This window comes from Rhododendron vialii, chromosome 5a, assembly GCF_030253575.1.
Source record: "Rhododendron vialii isolate Sample 1 chromosome 5a, ASM3025357v1".
In the NCBI taxonomy this organism is placed as follows: domain Eukaryota; kingdom Viridiplantae; phylum Streptophyta; class Magnoliopsida; order Ericales; family Ericaceae; genus Rhododendron; species Rhododendron vialii.
In genome coordinates, this window is record NC_080561.1 from 9,827,136 (window position 1) to 9,843,934 (window position 16,799).

Here is a 16,799-nt window from a genome sequence, read left to right on the forward strand (position 1 = left end):
TCTCTCTCTCTCTCTCTTCTCTCTCTCTCTCTCTCCAAAGAAATAAGCTCATCTAATCTACTTGCCAACCAACCATCCCCTTCTCACCTTATCCAATCCCCCCTCATCTCTCCACCCACAAGCCGTCATTTTATTCTCCCTCTCTCCCTCTCTCTCTCTCGCTCTCTCTCTCTCTTCCTTACTTCTCTAAATTCCCTGAGCCCTTCAATCTCACCATCTCAAATCAGAGGTAAACTTCTTTACCTTTACACTAACTTGAACTGAAACACTTCCCACATATTCTCTAATTACTCTCACCCCTTTGCAGACTTCAATGGCTACAGCATCAGCCACCCTTTCTCCGGCGAGATTTTTCGTTGTCGCCACTGCTTCCACCGTGGCCTCCAGCCATGCCACCCAGAAAAGAAACACTATGGTGAACTCGTTTCATGGGCTTAAAGCACGCAACAATGTGTCGAACTTCGGCCTCTCTGTTTTCGAAAAACAGTCCTTCGCAAAAAATGTTTGCTCTTTGGAATACCCATCACAGGGAAGGAGGAGTGGCGGCAGAGGATTCCCCGTCTGCCGTAATGCCGCCGGAGAGATATTCAACATTGCAGCAATCATGAACGGGCTTGTTCTTGTTGGAGTTGCCGTGGGTTTCCTCCTCCTTCGAATCGAAGCGGCCGTTGAGGAATCTGAGTGAGGATTGTTGTAGTGTGTCATGGTTGTTGTATCTTTGTCAATTCTTCATTTATATAACTAGAACTGTATTGTTTTGGCTTTATAAACCAAGCTACCAAACTGTTCTCTGTTTTAATCCCTTTGTTTTGCATTATGCTGGAATAGGATAATCACAAAATTGTGGTCTGTCCTTAATACTAAACTTAACAGCAGCCTGGTACACACACACAAACATGCGCGTGCACGAATATACACAGAGATGCGATACTAGCAATATTCTTGGAAAACTTTGATCATCGTTTCGATGTAATTTTTCAAATAACGCGTAACTATAAAGAGGGAAAGAAGAAGCAAGGATATTTTTTTTGGTGCTGCGGAAATTCAACTGTTTAAACAGGATTACAAAACAAAGGGAATCTGGTCCCTAACGAACCCAACGTCCATAGCGTCCTCGAACACAAAGTGCCTAACAGAGGTGGGAGATAACTCACAAACAGCAAGTTCTATACTTTGTTCAGCTCCAAGCCTTGAGAGATGGTCTGCGCTTTGATTTTGCCTGCCTAAAAGTACGACTGATCATGCTTCCAGTTCGGGAGGATTTTGCATTTTCAATGAGGGCTTTGTGAGCTTGCTCCGAGTCCGATTCAATTAGCACACTCGCCATTCCTTTCTCAAAAGCTTAACTGGAGTCAATATTCTGTATGCAATTGTGCGTATGTGTATTCGTAATTGGGATGCATGTATGATACATATACAAGCTTACGTCCAATACATGCAAAATCAAAATGTGGTGCATAATGCATGTGTTTCCACAAAACAAACTGCAAAAGAAACCACCCAACCATGCATGACCTTCTAGCATAATTTGAAGAATGTGGAACTCAGAAATGGAAGTTTCCCTCTGCGAATTCTTTAATCATCTAAGAAACAAGCTATAAGCATGTAAAGTAGTAATATTCCAGGTACATTGACCAAACGGAGAGCGGCCTAGGGGAAAATTGCCGTTTCTTTTTCAGGCCAATTTCAGAGATTGGAAATTCACAAAAGCAGGAGAAGTATATAGTATCCTTTCCAAGGAATCAGAACAGGTAAAGCTGGGATTTATGAAATATAAACCTTTTCGGTCTGCCATAAACCTTTATAGCAAAGTAAGCAAGTTAAAATTCTTCTCATATCAGATAGATCTTCACAAAGCAAATTAGTAGTAACAAGTTTCCTCATCAGTTGAACTAGTCCCTCTGCCATTCCAATAACTTTGCTTAGCCCAAAACAAGCAACCAGCAACACCCATGTAACAATCATCAATCCTTTCTTGGTTTCTTTAAGCATTATCTATCCAGTATGTGCATGTAGTGTACGCCTGCACCACATCTGTTCCATCAAACAGGAGAATTGCCCCAGGCAAAGACATGGGAAAAACATTTCGGTGCTCTTTATACGGATATTCACACTTAGACATGAGTATGCCTGAACAAAATGTTCAAATTTTGAACACCTTTAAATGATGGTAGGCACAATTAAACAGGCAACCGTAACTTAGTACAATAAATAAAATTGCAAAACATTGACAAGGGACTTGTGTAATACTACAATCATACAAGAAGGTATGTGAAAGCCCCAATAAGCGATTTTATGGAACTCTTTCAAGTTTTCCACATATACCTTCAGAATTTTCCGATGGAGAGACATCTGAGCAGCAAATTCCCTTTGGCTTGGATTCGAAGTATCAGATGACAAAATATTCAACACATGAACTCTTCGGTAACATCTCTTTCTGCCAGGGTCGAATTAATGAGAAAAAGACTTGATCACGAACCATTACTTTCCTCAAAAGTGTCATCTTTTCCTATCCCTTCAATCAGAGTGAGATACGTGCTATCATCAGGAGTAATGCCTCTGCTAACCATTTCTTTGAGGAGCTCTTCCGCGTGATCTCCCTCCTGGTTTTTGCACAGCCCTTGTATGAGAGCATTGTAAGTGAGAAGGGTAGGGTTGAATCCTATACTCAACATCTCATCTCGAACTCTAAAGGCATCCTTCATGTCACCTCTCCTACTATACCCACTAATGAGAGTGTTATAACTGATATGATCTGGTTTAATCCCCCTTCTCTTCATCTCATCAAGAATCTCGTGAGCTTCTTCGACTTTGCCTTTTCTACAATGCCCCTGCATTATCGTATTATACGTCACCTCATCTGGAGGAACCTTCATCCTATCCATCTCCTTCAAAAGAAGAAGTGCTCGTTCCAAATTTTCGTTGGCACAATGCCCATCAATCAATGCATTGAACATTATAACATCTGGCGAAACACCCCTGCCCATTATCTTCACAAACAAGTCATCTGCTTCCTTCATTCTTTTCCGCTTGCTCAAAACATAAATAAGCGAAGTATATGTCACCCGTGAAGGCTGAATCCCTTTACTTAGCATTTCATCATGAAGGCTAAAAGCTTTCTTTGCATTGCCAGACCTACAATACCCATTGATCAGTATGTTATAAGTGATGTCATCTGGAGCCATTCCCTTTCCTTCCATTTCTTTAACCATACCATTGGCTTCATCCAGCCTAGCTTCCATAAACAGTGCATGAACCAACAAATTATAAGTCGACACCGTTGGCATTATGCCTTTCTTCACCATCTCATCCCTACACATAAAAGCTCTTTCCAAGTCCCCTTTGTTGCAATACCCATCAATCAAAGCATTATACGTCACAGCAACAGGCACCAGCCCATTTTCCTCCATTTTACAAATAAGCGCAGATGCCTCCACAACGTTTCCCTCCTTACACATCCCACTAATAAGAGAACCAAATGTATATGCATCTGGCTTAATCCCTTTAGCCTTCATTGCCTCAAAAAGCCGATGAGCTCCTTCAAGGTTCCCCTTCCCACAATACCCGTGAATAATCGTATTGTAAGTCACCACATTCGGCTTAAACCCTAAATTCTCCATGTACCCTATAAACTCCTTAGCCTTCTTCAACTTCCCTTCTTTACACAACACATTCACCATTATATTAAACGTGTAAACCGTCGAATTAATCCTCAACCTAAACATCTCGGCGTACAAAACCCACGCAGTCTGCGTCCTATTCAACCTTAGAAACAAGCTCAGCATATCATTACAAGTCTCAACCTTGGCCAAGACACCCTTATCTTTCATCATGTAAAAGCACTCGAAAGCCTCATCACCTCTCTTCAACTCGCAAAACGCCCTCACTAGCAAATCAAACACAATCGAACTCGATATGTCTAATCGCTCGCGGGCACTTGATAACTCATCGAAAACCTCCTTATTTGTCGAAACCCTTGAACTTACTACCCTCTTTATCATATCCAAGGCTTGTTTGGGCGACGGAAGGCGGGCGAGTATAACAACAGCAATGCAGTGGTAAGGAAGATTGTTTTGGTTAAGTTCGAATTGGTCGATGAATTTGAGAATCAGGTCTGGGTTGGAGCGGAGGTTGAAGAGGGCGGTCGAAACTAAAGCGGGGGCGAGGTTGGGCGAAAGGTGTTTGATGAAATGCCACTGAGAAAATTGGATTGAGGTTTGCAAGGAGTGGGGGGATACGAGTGGGGTTTTGAGGGGTGAAGGGGTAGAGGGTGGAGTTTGGGAGGGGTTAGAGAGAGGAAGTGAAGAGGACGGTGGAGAGGACTGAACTTGCGTTGTGGCGAAGGTGGATGTGAGGTTGTGGTGTTTGAGTTTCCGGAGATCACAGGATTTGGGGGTTTTCATGGTTGATTCTTGCGAGCGTGTGCGCGCGCGCGAGAGAGACAGAGAGAGAAGGTATAGATGATCCTAGTACGGAGTAATTTTTTTTTTTGTGAACAAAATGGAAGTGCATATATGGTATCTCATCACCTCGTCTGGAAGTATTACTCCAGTGCACCACACCACAATCTGTACGGACTTCATTGCATCTATGTTGGGGTCGAAGCTAAAATGTTACCACATGTGAGTGATGTTAGGAGTATGTTTAGCTCCAATAAAAGACTATGAGAACTTGAATCAGGCCTTGTCTAACCAATTTCAAATTTCCAACCACTACACCAACCCCTCATGGAGAAAATTTTAAGTGCTGGGTGGGCACGGCCACGTGGTGCCCGTGCACGCATCTCGACTGTCCAAACGTGTTTTGGACGACTCAGATTTTTTTGAGTAATTTTTAGTGAGAAATTACCAAAATACCCCATCAAATCCCAACAAATTTGAACTATCTAAAACACATTTAAACGGCCGAGATGAATGCACGGAAACCACGTGGCCGCGCCCACCCGGCACTGGAAAATTTCTCACCCCTCATGGAAGTTGGAATATACTCCATGAGAAGGTAGATGGGCAAGCCCATGGGCTATGTCCTATGTCCGCAGGAACTTGACGTTGGGCTTAACATTCAGACCCAACAGCAATTTCACATATTTATCCGTCAATGACATGCTTAGAACATTTGTTAATGTTGAAAATGTCTTTGACGGTTATTAACTATCAAAACACATTCTTAGCTGTCATTTTCCCTGAAATCATTTGTTACCTGACACAACAGCAACAATCTGTATATTATACTATACGTAAATGTAGTTAAGGCTCCGTACTTTTACAAACCATTTATCTTTCAATTAATCGACGAATGCCAAGGACTTTTTTTTTTATAGCGAAGGATCGTTGGTCGGATATATTTTTTTGCTGCACGACATCAAATCAGTGCTCATATTTTCCTTTTCGGAATAGTGTGTGTTTTTTCCGATAGTTCATAGTTTTTTTTTATTTTTTATTTTTTGATAAGCTTTTTTTATTATTATTTTGTTTTGTGTTCAATCGTTAATCTACATGTAAGTGGAAGCCACGCCCTCTGTTTGAACTTCTCATCCAACTGTTTGATGAAACCATTCAACCACATGGCTTCTGTTAAATTATTTTCGCAACAAGACGTGGTTTATATTTAAAACTTGTCCTCGAACTGCATGTTCATTGGAATGCATCTGGGCTGTTTGCCCACTAAAGCAGTGCGTGAGCTCGGTTTAGAACGTCGTGAGATAGTTCGATCCCTATCCGGTAGGCGTTTGAGAGGACCTATTTTTGTTGCAACCATGTCGAGTAAAATTCTAACCAGCAACATGAATACCAAATCGCAAACTTTTCATATTGTATTTGCATACTACGAAGAGAGAATATCATGATAAAAATCTCCTTAGGTCACAATTGCTGTAATTATCTAAGTAAGAAAAAGAAAACCATGGTAGGGCTACTAATGTCAATGTGAAACGGCAGAAAGAGATGAGGGGCAAGTGAGATTAAAGGAAAGTAGGGAAACAGGCAGTCTTAATTTTGATAAAAATCTCCTTAGCCTCCGATTGAGCCCTCTCCCGTCATCGATCCCGCCTCCTCTACCACCTCCCCATCGTTGAGATTTTCTTCCAGCGGTGGTGGAGGTGGAGGGACGGGGACCACGTAGTAGGGTACTACGGGAACCCCAAAGACCAGGACATGTGTTGGCAGAGCAGGGGCAGTTGCCATGTGGTGGAGCAGGTGGTGGTTGATCATGGGATCCACCGCGACGGAAACATCCTCTCTCCTGTGGTAGTTGGATGGCAGTGACAGGCGGCGCAGATGAACTCCATGCACCCATCCACGACACAGTGGCCTTGTTGCGTGAAGTGGTTGCGGCGACACTCACGATAGGTTACCATTTTTGCCCACTGTCTGCTATTGGCATTGATGTTTTCCATGGGGGAGGGAGAGAGAGAGTAGAGTGAGAGATAAATGTAATCCTAGACTGAATTTATAGGGGAGAGAGAGGGAGGGAGTTGGGGGGTGGGCGGGTGATGTAGCAGTACCTACCTAAGATGTACATGTAGACACACAATACATCAATAGGAGTAATTGGCAGTTAACTTCCAATTTAAACTTGGATTTCAAAAGTTACCAAAAAAGTAAAAAGAAAATAAATAGGTGTAATAGGTACTAACGAATCTATTTCCGTAGGAGAGAAACTTATTCACGGCTTCCCACGATTTCAGCCGTTCATTTTGGCTTTGGACGGTTTGGATTTAAATAAAACTTTTTTGGGAAAGAGTTAAACTTTTTCCCTAAAATATTTCATTAACATTCGGACCGTTCAAAACACTTTTGAACGATCACGATTAACGTTATAAACAACTATTCGCGGTACACAAGATTTTCTCTTTCCATAGTACCTAAATGAAAAGAAAGTACTAATGGGACGTTAGTTTAAAAACTTAAAAGGAGGAGTTTACTAAAGGACGTTAGATTTTCGCTCCATTCTCTTTATTTTTTTTTTGTTTATTTAGGTTTTTGTGATTTATTTGTCATTTTGAACTTTTATTTGATTCGCTTTATTTTTTTGAATTAATTATTCATCTCGACAAAATGAGTGTAAAAAGTACAAAATCATGACACAAAAACAAAAAAAATATTCACTTAAGACAAAAAAAAAAATCCTATAAAATTGACTCTCTTTTTTTGGGTCTAAGTGACATCTTATATGAATTTTATTTTTCAATATCAACCAACATTTTTATATTTTTCTAATTCTTCTTGTAGAGACAATTGCTTAGCCCAGAAAATTACAACGAAAAGCTTAACAAAAAGTAAAAAAAAAAGCCCAAAAAATACTCTCTTATGCTCGTGCTCTCTCATCTGCACTCGTGCTCATTATATGACTTAGGTTCCACGGAGGAACAAAACAAAATAAATATTTGATTAGACAAATATAAAAGTGGTACTATATTAGACACACCGATTTAATACCAAAAAAAATATTAGGCACGACACGGTTCTAGACGGGCACGGTATAGGCACGAAACAACATGGCACACCAAATACTAATTTTAATACCAAAAAAAATATTAATTTTTATTTTGTACTATAACATAACATTTTACACTATTGTGTTCCACTTTTCGAAGTTTTTTTTTCTTTCTGATGAAACTCGGTTGGAGATGTGCTAAATTGGGCACGACACGGCACAACAAGATTAAAAAAGGGCACCCCACAAACGGCACCCGTTTGACACCTCTAGGCATACTTGTTGCATCCCCAAAAATTTTAAACCGTGAAAAAGTCGTTAGCTCTCATTAAATTGCAATTAATTACGTGCAAGTGATGCAAGTGATCTGTATAATATACAGTGTATATCCTTGTTGCATCCATTTATTTGCTTACTAATCTTAAAACTAAAGGGCGAGTTGTATTTAGCTAAAAAAAACACACACTATTCAAGACAACTTATTTTCCTTAACTAAATGGGCTAAATGAGATATATTTTTGGTGATATCCAGTGATATTTTTGCATTAGTCTATATATAGAAAAAACATATGGTGAACTCACCCTAAGGCTCCACAAATCAACTACAACTACCATATCATGTTCGCGCTCTCGCGTCCGCATCTGCCCGTGCATTATGTGACTTAGGTTATAGTGTGTAGTGCGAGATCATTGAATATCATGGCTGATGGAGTAGCATCGACACCTTTTGTAGTACTTCAACTGATTATTTAGTAAAGTCCTACCTAAAAAGGAAAAAAACTATAATTATGTTCTTCTCACATTAAATGTACTGTGCACACCTTTGGTACAAGAAGTCGTGGTAGACAAATATGGTATAAAGAATCTTAACTACCTTTTATTGGACAAATAAACAGTCCAAATTTTCAAGAGTGTTGAGTTTTTTTGGGTAATGATAGTTGATATTTGAAATGGTACTTCTCAGGGGCACTCATGACATCTCTTTGAGTAATTTTTCATGGTTTGTTGCATTTTACCGAGTAGAATTGGAGAGAGAGAGAGAGAGGCGGGGTTGTAGCATGGTAATATTATTCATTAGTTCGAGAGCACCGCCACGTGGTGCTCGGGACCACTCCGCAATCATACATTCTCAAAGCACTTCTAAATCTATGATTCCAACATAAATGTATGGCTCGAGAGTGATCCGGAGCACAATGTGAAGGTGCCCTTAGACTACTGAATAATAACTCTCTGTTGCTTGCGTTATGCTAGTGTAGTAATACAGAGGCTCAGTTTTTGGCTGGATGCCACCTGAACTAGCCATTGAGGAATACAACCTAATATGAGTAGACATACAATACATCATTACAATCATGTATTGGGAACGATACGTGCTTGACCGATTCTTAGACCTAAATTAATGAGTTGTCCCAAGCGTAGGGCTGAGACCGATGTAGCACTATACCTGGTAAGACCGGAGTCGAATCCACAAAGACGGTGATATGTGTTCCTCAAAAACTCGGGTTGTTACTAATTAAACTGGCTCTTAGGTAGCCACCCTTTGTTGTTTTGATTGAGATTAATTAAAATCTAAGAAATTGATTGTTCTTTTCAAATAATTAAAAAGAAGTACGGTCGTAGGATTAGCACTCGTAACCAGTCCGGATTAACTTGCTCCATTCAGTGTTCTAAAAAACGTTCAATTTTAATTTGGAAAAGATAGCCCGCAAGATGCGAAACCTCATGGTCGCGCAGCGGAGAATGAGTTTTGAACCCCCATTCTCCCGTTCATATGGGCTCCGACAATGCCCTGGTTTGTCTACGGGAAGTATTTTACCAATCTAAAATTATCTGATTCAGTGTTTGAAAATAGGAGCAGTGCCCGAACCGGTCACAACGTGCTAATCACCCGCGATCCTACCTAAACGACTACTCACTAATCATTATGCAAGAAATAGGAAAAATCCTAATTTGAAAGATGCTTCTAATATGCGAGATGAAAAATAAACAAAAAATATCAACTAATCAAATATCAATAAATAACTTTTATAAAGAACTGAAATTAAAACGAATTATCAGAATGCGAGTAATTGAACAACGCTTCAAAACTTGAAAGGAAAAGAAAACATTAAAAACCCATATGGGTCGCAGCCCCGTCCGTCTTTTATTCCGTCCGTAACTTTTTCTTGTTTTTCTCCAAAGCTGCTGTTTTTGTCAGTAGGTATCAGGTTGATTTTATAGGAACTGCATGCCTTAATTACATAGTGGTCCCTTAGGATTTTGTCTACTATTAAATTGACCACCAAAATTCTTATGCACTTCGCACTTCAATTCAAAACTTTTGTAAACTTCTATCTTTATCCAAAAATCATGAAAATCGAGCTCGAGCAACCTGTAAACATAAAAATGCAAAATAAATACCAATTAACAAATATAAAAGACTAGTAAATATAGATTGGAGGGCCAAAATATGTATATTTTGGCACTTATCAATACGTTACGACACGACACCGTTCTAGACGGGCACAGAACGAGCACGACATAGGCACGAAAGGGTATAGCACACCAAATACTAATTTTAATACCAAAACAAATATTAATTTCTTATTTTGTACTGTTACATAACATTTTACACATTAGTCTATATACAAAAACATATCATGAACTCACGCTAAGGCTCCACAAATCAACTACAATTACCATTCATGCATGATGCAGTCTTTTTCATCTCCAACGTCACCAATTTGCCCAATGGTCGTGTAGTTGTAGTTTTAGTCACATAACTCTTCAGAATGGAAGGTTTTTGAAAAATGTTTTCATGCTCGCACTGTCACGTCCACATTTGACTCAGTGTATGTGTACTGCAAGGAATCCACAATACATCATTACTATTTGTCAGTTAATTCTTCCAATCCAAACTTGGATTCTAAAATTACCGGAAACGTAAAATGAAAAAAGTAAATGTAATAGGTACTTCACTATATGGTATGAGAGAGAGAGAGAGAGAGAGAGAGAGAGAGAGAGAGAGAGAGAGAGAGAGAGAGAGAGAGAGAGAGAGAGAGAGAGAGAGAGGACCCATGATATTGACAAAAACTAATAATGGAACGACCAAACAAACCCAACCCCAGATCAACCAAAAAAAAAAAAAAAACCAACCCATTTCCCCACACCAAAAAAACAAAGAAAGTAAAAGAAATGAAGAAACAGATTAGACAAGGACAAAAAGTAGAAAACCCTAAACACCTGTGCCATAGGTGCTACCAACACTTCTTCACCTGCTACCAATTCACTTACCAACCCCACCCCAGCGCCCCAGCTCTAATCGCCTCTGATCGAGCCTTCACCCTCTTTGATTCTGCCACCTTTGCATCCTCTACCACCTCACCATCACCGATATTTTCTTCTTGGTGGTGGAGGTGGAGAAACGGGGATGACTTTAGGGGCGGGGACAAATTGGACCCCAAAAACCGGGACATGTGCCTGCGGAGAAGGGGCAACTGCCATTTGGTGGAGAAAGTGGTGGGTGGCGGGATCTTTCGTGATAGAGAGCTCCTCTCTCGTACGGTAGTTGCAATGGAAGTTGCAGGCAGCGCATATGAGTGCCTCTGGAGTCATGTCCTCCCTGGCCTTCCTGAACTCCGTGCACCTGTCCACGACGTAGCGGCCTCTTCGCCTAGAGTTGTTGTGGTGACACTCACGATTGGTTACGATTGTAGCCCACTGTCTGCCATTGGCATTGGCATTGATGTTTGCCATGGAGAGATTGAGAGAGAGTGAGGGATAAGTGTAATCCTAGACTGAATTTATAGGCGAGAGAGAGAGAGAGAGAGAGAGAGAGAGAGAGATTGATTGGGGTGGGGTTGTTGCATGGTGATATTTGTAATGCCCCGATATTTTAAACAAATATCGGCAGCATAAATTATTATTCTTCAAAAAAAAAATAAAAAATTTCTTTAGTCAACCAAATATATATACAGATGTATCAACATAGGGATTTCTTTATTTCAACTCAAATTAAAAATACTGAGCTTCTATTCAAAGGCAAACATTGGTTTGATAAGTATTGAGCCGCCTTCTCATAGAAGATACTGACTTGATAAAAAAAAAAACTTATTTAGCCTTAATAAAATCTAGCATTTTATTGAAATAACTTCAGAGCTACTCTAGTCTTGATACAGATCCCAAGCATACTCGGTCTCTGCCCTTAGTATTCCTCCCGTGTCAAACTGCTCCACCATTGAATCCTGCACATTTTGGCAAATTGATCGCCGAAGCAACCGATTTACCAGGATACAAACGTATCCGTGAGTGATAATTCACTCAGTAGAATAATCCTAACCTTACTAACCCTTTACTTTACAGCTAAACAGCTTTATCACAATTCATATGAAAATTTCATAATAGAACGACAAGCATTAAATAAGTAAATCCATTAGCAAGCCTTTAAATTAATTTCTTTTGAATATCACATTTCATAATCATACCCGCACCATAGTATCCATCACTTTTTCAAACTCAAAATTCCGTTGAGCATATTTCAAACGTTCTGCTACCTTCAATATCACGGGGTATTAGTAGACTATCCACACAATTCTTGGTCCATCAGGCTGCCCTCAAGATCCTGCTAGGCTACCCTCAATACCTGAGGTCCTGTCAGGCTACCCCTGAGGTCCTGCTTGGCCACCCTCACAATTCTAGATCCATCAGGCTGCCCTCAAGGTTCTGCTAGGCTACCCTCAATACCTGAGGTCCTGCCAGGCTACCCCTGAGATCCTGCTTGGCCACCCTAGCTACACTGGGTCTTGCAGGCTACCCTCAATACCTGAGATCCTGCTAAGCCCACAACTTTCATCTATATTTCCTTTTTCATTAACCATAACAACGTCTACATAATTTCTCATTAAAATCACCAAACGAATCTAAGTCCGACCCAACAATACAACAATCATGAATCCATAATAACATAATCAGTAAACATGATATATTTTAATGGGAAAGCAAACATAGCAATTTGTACTATCATAACCCTAATTGGACCATTAGGCCATTAGAGTAATCATTTCACCCATGACTAGTCATTCAAGGCCATGACTACCATCATTACTTCATTAACCATTGGTTAATAAATGCTAGGGGAATTTTTATCTCTTGGATAATGGACATGTGACTTGCCAATATATATATAACCTTGATAAGACAAGTCATGACCATCATTTTGCTTCCAAATGTGGTAATCTTTATGCATGTCATGCATGCAAACCTAAGGTATAGCCTTAAACCTAATTATCCAAGAGTTACTTTCCTAGACACACATATATACTCATATACTCCCTCCATCCCATAATATTTGTCCGATCCGCAAAACGGAAACCTAAAAATAATACAATTTTTGTAAGAAAAGTTGGAAAAAAATTTAACAATTTACTAGATCTTGACGAATCCTTTTAACTTATGAAAAAAATTTGAATTTTTTCTTGAAAGAAATACTTTATTTTATAGTCCTCGTTTTGCGAATCGTACAAATATTATGGGACGGAGGGAGTATATGTATATATGTACTTCATAAGCTATGTTAGCATGCCTATATGAGTCTGTGCTTGCATAAGTACACTTTCTAGGAAAATCTTAATCAATTTCCTTCCATTGAATAGTCACATGAAAACTCTCCAAGACTTTTTCTCTTTCAACTAGACTTAAGACTACCTAGACCTAAAACTATTTAGTTTTACTCATAGATAACCATATATATAGATATATATATATATATATATGTAGTACAAGAGGGGAGAGAGAGGGAGAGGGAGAGAGAGAGAGGGAGGCCGAGAGATGGGGAGAGAGGTGGAGTGTGTGGTGTGTTTTTGTTCACTTACACAAGCTACCTATTTAGCCTTAAGCCTATTTGACAACTTGACAACCCATTCTAGTCTTCCTAAGTACAATCCTAGCCATCATTTGTTCTTTCTTGCCAGTTAGCCCAACCTAGGACAAGACAAGCCATTAAACCTTCATAATAACCTAGGATTTGGCCTAAAATTGGATTGACAAGTGAGGGAAGGCTAGGATCTTGATTAAAGGCTTGAAATGACAGGTCAATGGAGCAAAATCCATGGGAGAATGGGAGAGAGAGGGCCGGCCAAGGGGGGAGCGAGAGAGCTCAAGTTTTGCTATAAATAGTTTCACCATTCAACTTACAACTTCAAATCCTCCAACTTCTCTCTAGAAAATCCTTGTGTTCTTACTTTGTTCTTGAGTTCTTCTTGTGTTTTTCAAGAAACTCAACCTAAACCCCTCTTTCGATCCATAAAGTATAGTAGTTTAGTCACAAAGAAGTTTAGAGAGAAACCTTTCTCTTTTGAAGCTTTTGAAGCATACGTAGGAAGTTACTCCGCGCTGATCGTCAACTTACTTTCCGTAGTCGTCACTACCGGCCAAGAAGAAAGGTAGAATTCCTTGTCCACTAAACTCAACATATAACGTAGAACCGTATGTTGAAAGTATAAGTAGATTTTCCGTGTATAAGGTTTTCTATCACCTACAGGTTTGAAATGCATGATAGTTAATAACTTATTTTCGCTAATGGAAGTATGAACATGTTGGAATAATCAACTTTTACTCTAATAAACATGTGTTGTTTTGAATTTTCCACAAAGGAAGAAAGAACGGTTTCTCAAAAGAAAAGACTTTATCGTTGATAGAAGTATTCGTATTTTGATCTTTAGATGGTTATGAACATGTAATATGAATTGTTTGTATTACTTGTCTTGTTGTAAAGCATAAGTGATTTTCATTCAAAAAGCGTCCGTACATATGACGTTATGCTTTAAGTAAGAAATTGAGCATGATTAGTAATATAGAGTTGGATGATCTTGCTAGTTAGTTTCAAATCACAATGAATGATGTATGATTACGTATGTGAAAAGTCCTACCGCGTAGTCGTTGCATGAAAACGAGACACGAAAATCGAGAAAGTAGAAACATGACACATAGGGTGTGGTTAATGAAAATGCGTGTTTTGAAAAGGAGATATTTTGAAAACCGCAATGTGGCCGGACATGGTAACACATTGTGTGGTGTGTGTGTTTGGGTGTGCCAATGGGAACCCGGCGCGGCAGAACCATTGTGAGAATACTCGGGAGACCGGCGCGGCGGAACCGAGGTTGGGTGAGTAGCTTGGTTATCCGCGGAGAGGAGCCAATGCAAATTTTATGTGCCAATGGAAACTCGGCGCGACGGAACCGAGGTTGGGTGTGTAAAATGACGATTTTGGAAATGTTGATATGATTATGAAATGTGAAAAATAGTGATACGGTCTACGAGGAGTCGCGTAGGAGAAACTCGAAAAATCATGGACACCAACGCTAGTTTGGATAATGAATGTGGATATATCATTATTAACTGTTTTGTCGAATATGTATGAATTATGTGGAAATCATTGAATTTATGATCGTTTGTTCGTAAGTTAGGAGTTAGTGGGTATAGGTTACTCTATTGAGGTTTTGTAGCTCACGGTGTTACCTTTTGGTGACCCTGACATATTATATTGGTGGCGACACTGGTATAATGTATCAGATCTTACAGACAAACATGGTGAACTCTACACCTTGGAAGCCGAGGAGCTAGTCAGGATGGAGAAACAAGCGGAGCAATAGATAGAACCCTAGTTCCCCCTTGTTTTTGTTGAATGAAAGTACTTTTATTAAACTTATGATGTAATAATGAGCCAGACTCTATTTAGTTTTTCAATGAAATTGTCCATTTAACGTTTCCAAAATTAGGGGCGTTACAGTATACTTGTCCATGTAAATTATGAATACCATGAGTTGGTGATTTCGAAAACCTTCACCAGGCAATTGTTTGCTCCAAAGTCCACTAAAACACAATTTCCCCTTAAGCTCTCTCTATTTTTTTTTTTGTGCTTTCTTGCAACTATGATCTTAGTCACATAATCATTCAAAATGACTTGCGCTCATGTTCTCAATCCTCACACTTACGAATTTTAGTTGTTGTAAAGGTTTTTAAAAGACGTTTTCATGCTTGCATTCGCACTCTCGCACCCGCCTGTGCTTTGTGTGACTTAACTATGACAACGTAACTTATCCAATTGAAGTTAGGGTGTTGATGTAGAAATTACATGTTTATCAAATTTACACAAAGAACATGATCTAAATGAGAGTTAATGTAAAATTCATGAATGATTTCGGCAGATTGTGCCAAATTGCCAGTAGTCGATTTCTCCACAAAGAATAGAAAAATACTTCGTCTTAATTTGGAAAATAGGCTCATACTCTAATTTGGAAAAAATACGGTAACTTTCACCGACAACCTCTAAAGTTTGTCTTAATAACGGATACTTGTATGCATAAGAAATAACAATATACCACCTGTGGTTTGTATGTGCATTTCACCAACACCCCAAATCGACAATTGTTTGTCCAAACATGTGATGGAATGAGCCAAATGTGACTTATATCTAAAAATTCACTCTTTCTCATATTAAGCATTCAAAAAAGAAAAGCGAACAACTCTTACTTATTTTGAATCAAATTGACTTTTTTTGTCCATTAGAGATGCTGTCTTGATAAAAAGGGCAAAATTCATTAATAACTATCTATATTTTTTACTGCTCAAAAGAACCATTTTTTTCAAAATTGACAAATTTATTACTTTTGGATAAAATAAAATAAAAGATTGAGAACGGGGATCTTTTTGGTAGTTATATTAATTTTTAAAAAATGTCGAATTTTTCAAAAAAAGACACTTTTTAACTAACAGATGTTGACAACCACTGCTTAGTGCAGTTGGTCAGTCATTGACTCTCTTTTGTGGAAGGTCTTGGGTTCAAGCCCCACAGAGGGCATGCCCTTTAGGGGACCAGGGCTATGGATAGCTTCTGGTCTCTCCGTGTTAACTCTAACACCCCCACTAACCCCCGCTGATGTATATCGCCGTGGCTACGAGTCCATCTGCTAATGCCACGAAAGTTTACCCAATATGCTGTTTTTTATTGTTTCTGATTTTTTCAGTTTTCTCACATGTCCCATATGACATTCTCTCTCTCCGGCTTCCCATCTGCCGTTGATAATTCGTCGAATCTACCCTAAGAACCAATCCAGAAATTCAAACTCAGCATTCCCTATACTACTTCCAAGGCTGTTATCTTGAATCGAACAAGAAATTCGATACGTTCAATAGAGACTCGACCGTCTCCCCCACCCAATCAGAAAAAAGAAGAAATGCGCCTCGCAAAGAAAAGAAGAACCCAGATCGAAAATAAAACATCACGCAAGTTGTCTTGCAGTGTATATCAAGGAGGGGGATGGATAGACTTATGGACAGTGAACTGATTGATCATTGATGAAAGGGAGAGGAGAGATTGTTTTGGCGAT

At 39.4% G+C, this 16,799-nt stretch overlaps 2 protein-coding genes across 2 annotated transcripts; one reads left to right on the top strand and one right to left on the bottom strand.

Annotated features, from left to right (window-relative positions):
* Nucleotides 1-176: 176 nt before the first annotated feature.
* LOC131325710 (uncharacterized) lies at nt 177-799 on the top strand. The gene is made up of 2 exons (XM_058358115.1): nt 177-229; nt 308-799. Exon 2 carries the CDS (start codon nt 314-316, stop codon nt 683-685), a length of 372 nt encoding a protein of 123 aa, XP_058214098.1. The 5' UTR covers nt 177-229; nt 308-313; the 3' UTR covers nt 686-799.
* Nucleotides 800-2,073: 1,274 nt separating this feature from the next.
* On the bottom strand, nt 2,074-4,477 carry LOC131325672 (pentatricopeptide repeat-containing protein At2g15630, mitochondrial). Its single transcript, XM_058358059.1, has one exon. The coding sequence runs from the start codon at nt 4,401-4,403 to the stop codon at nt 2,472-2,474; it is 1,932 nt and encodes a 643-aa protein (XP_058214042.1). The 5' UTR covers nt 4,404-4,477; the 3' UTR covers nt 2,074-2,471.
* Between the last annotated feature and the right edge of the window lie 12,322 nt (nt 4,478-16,799).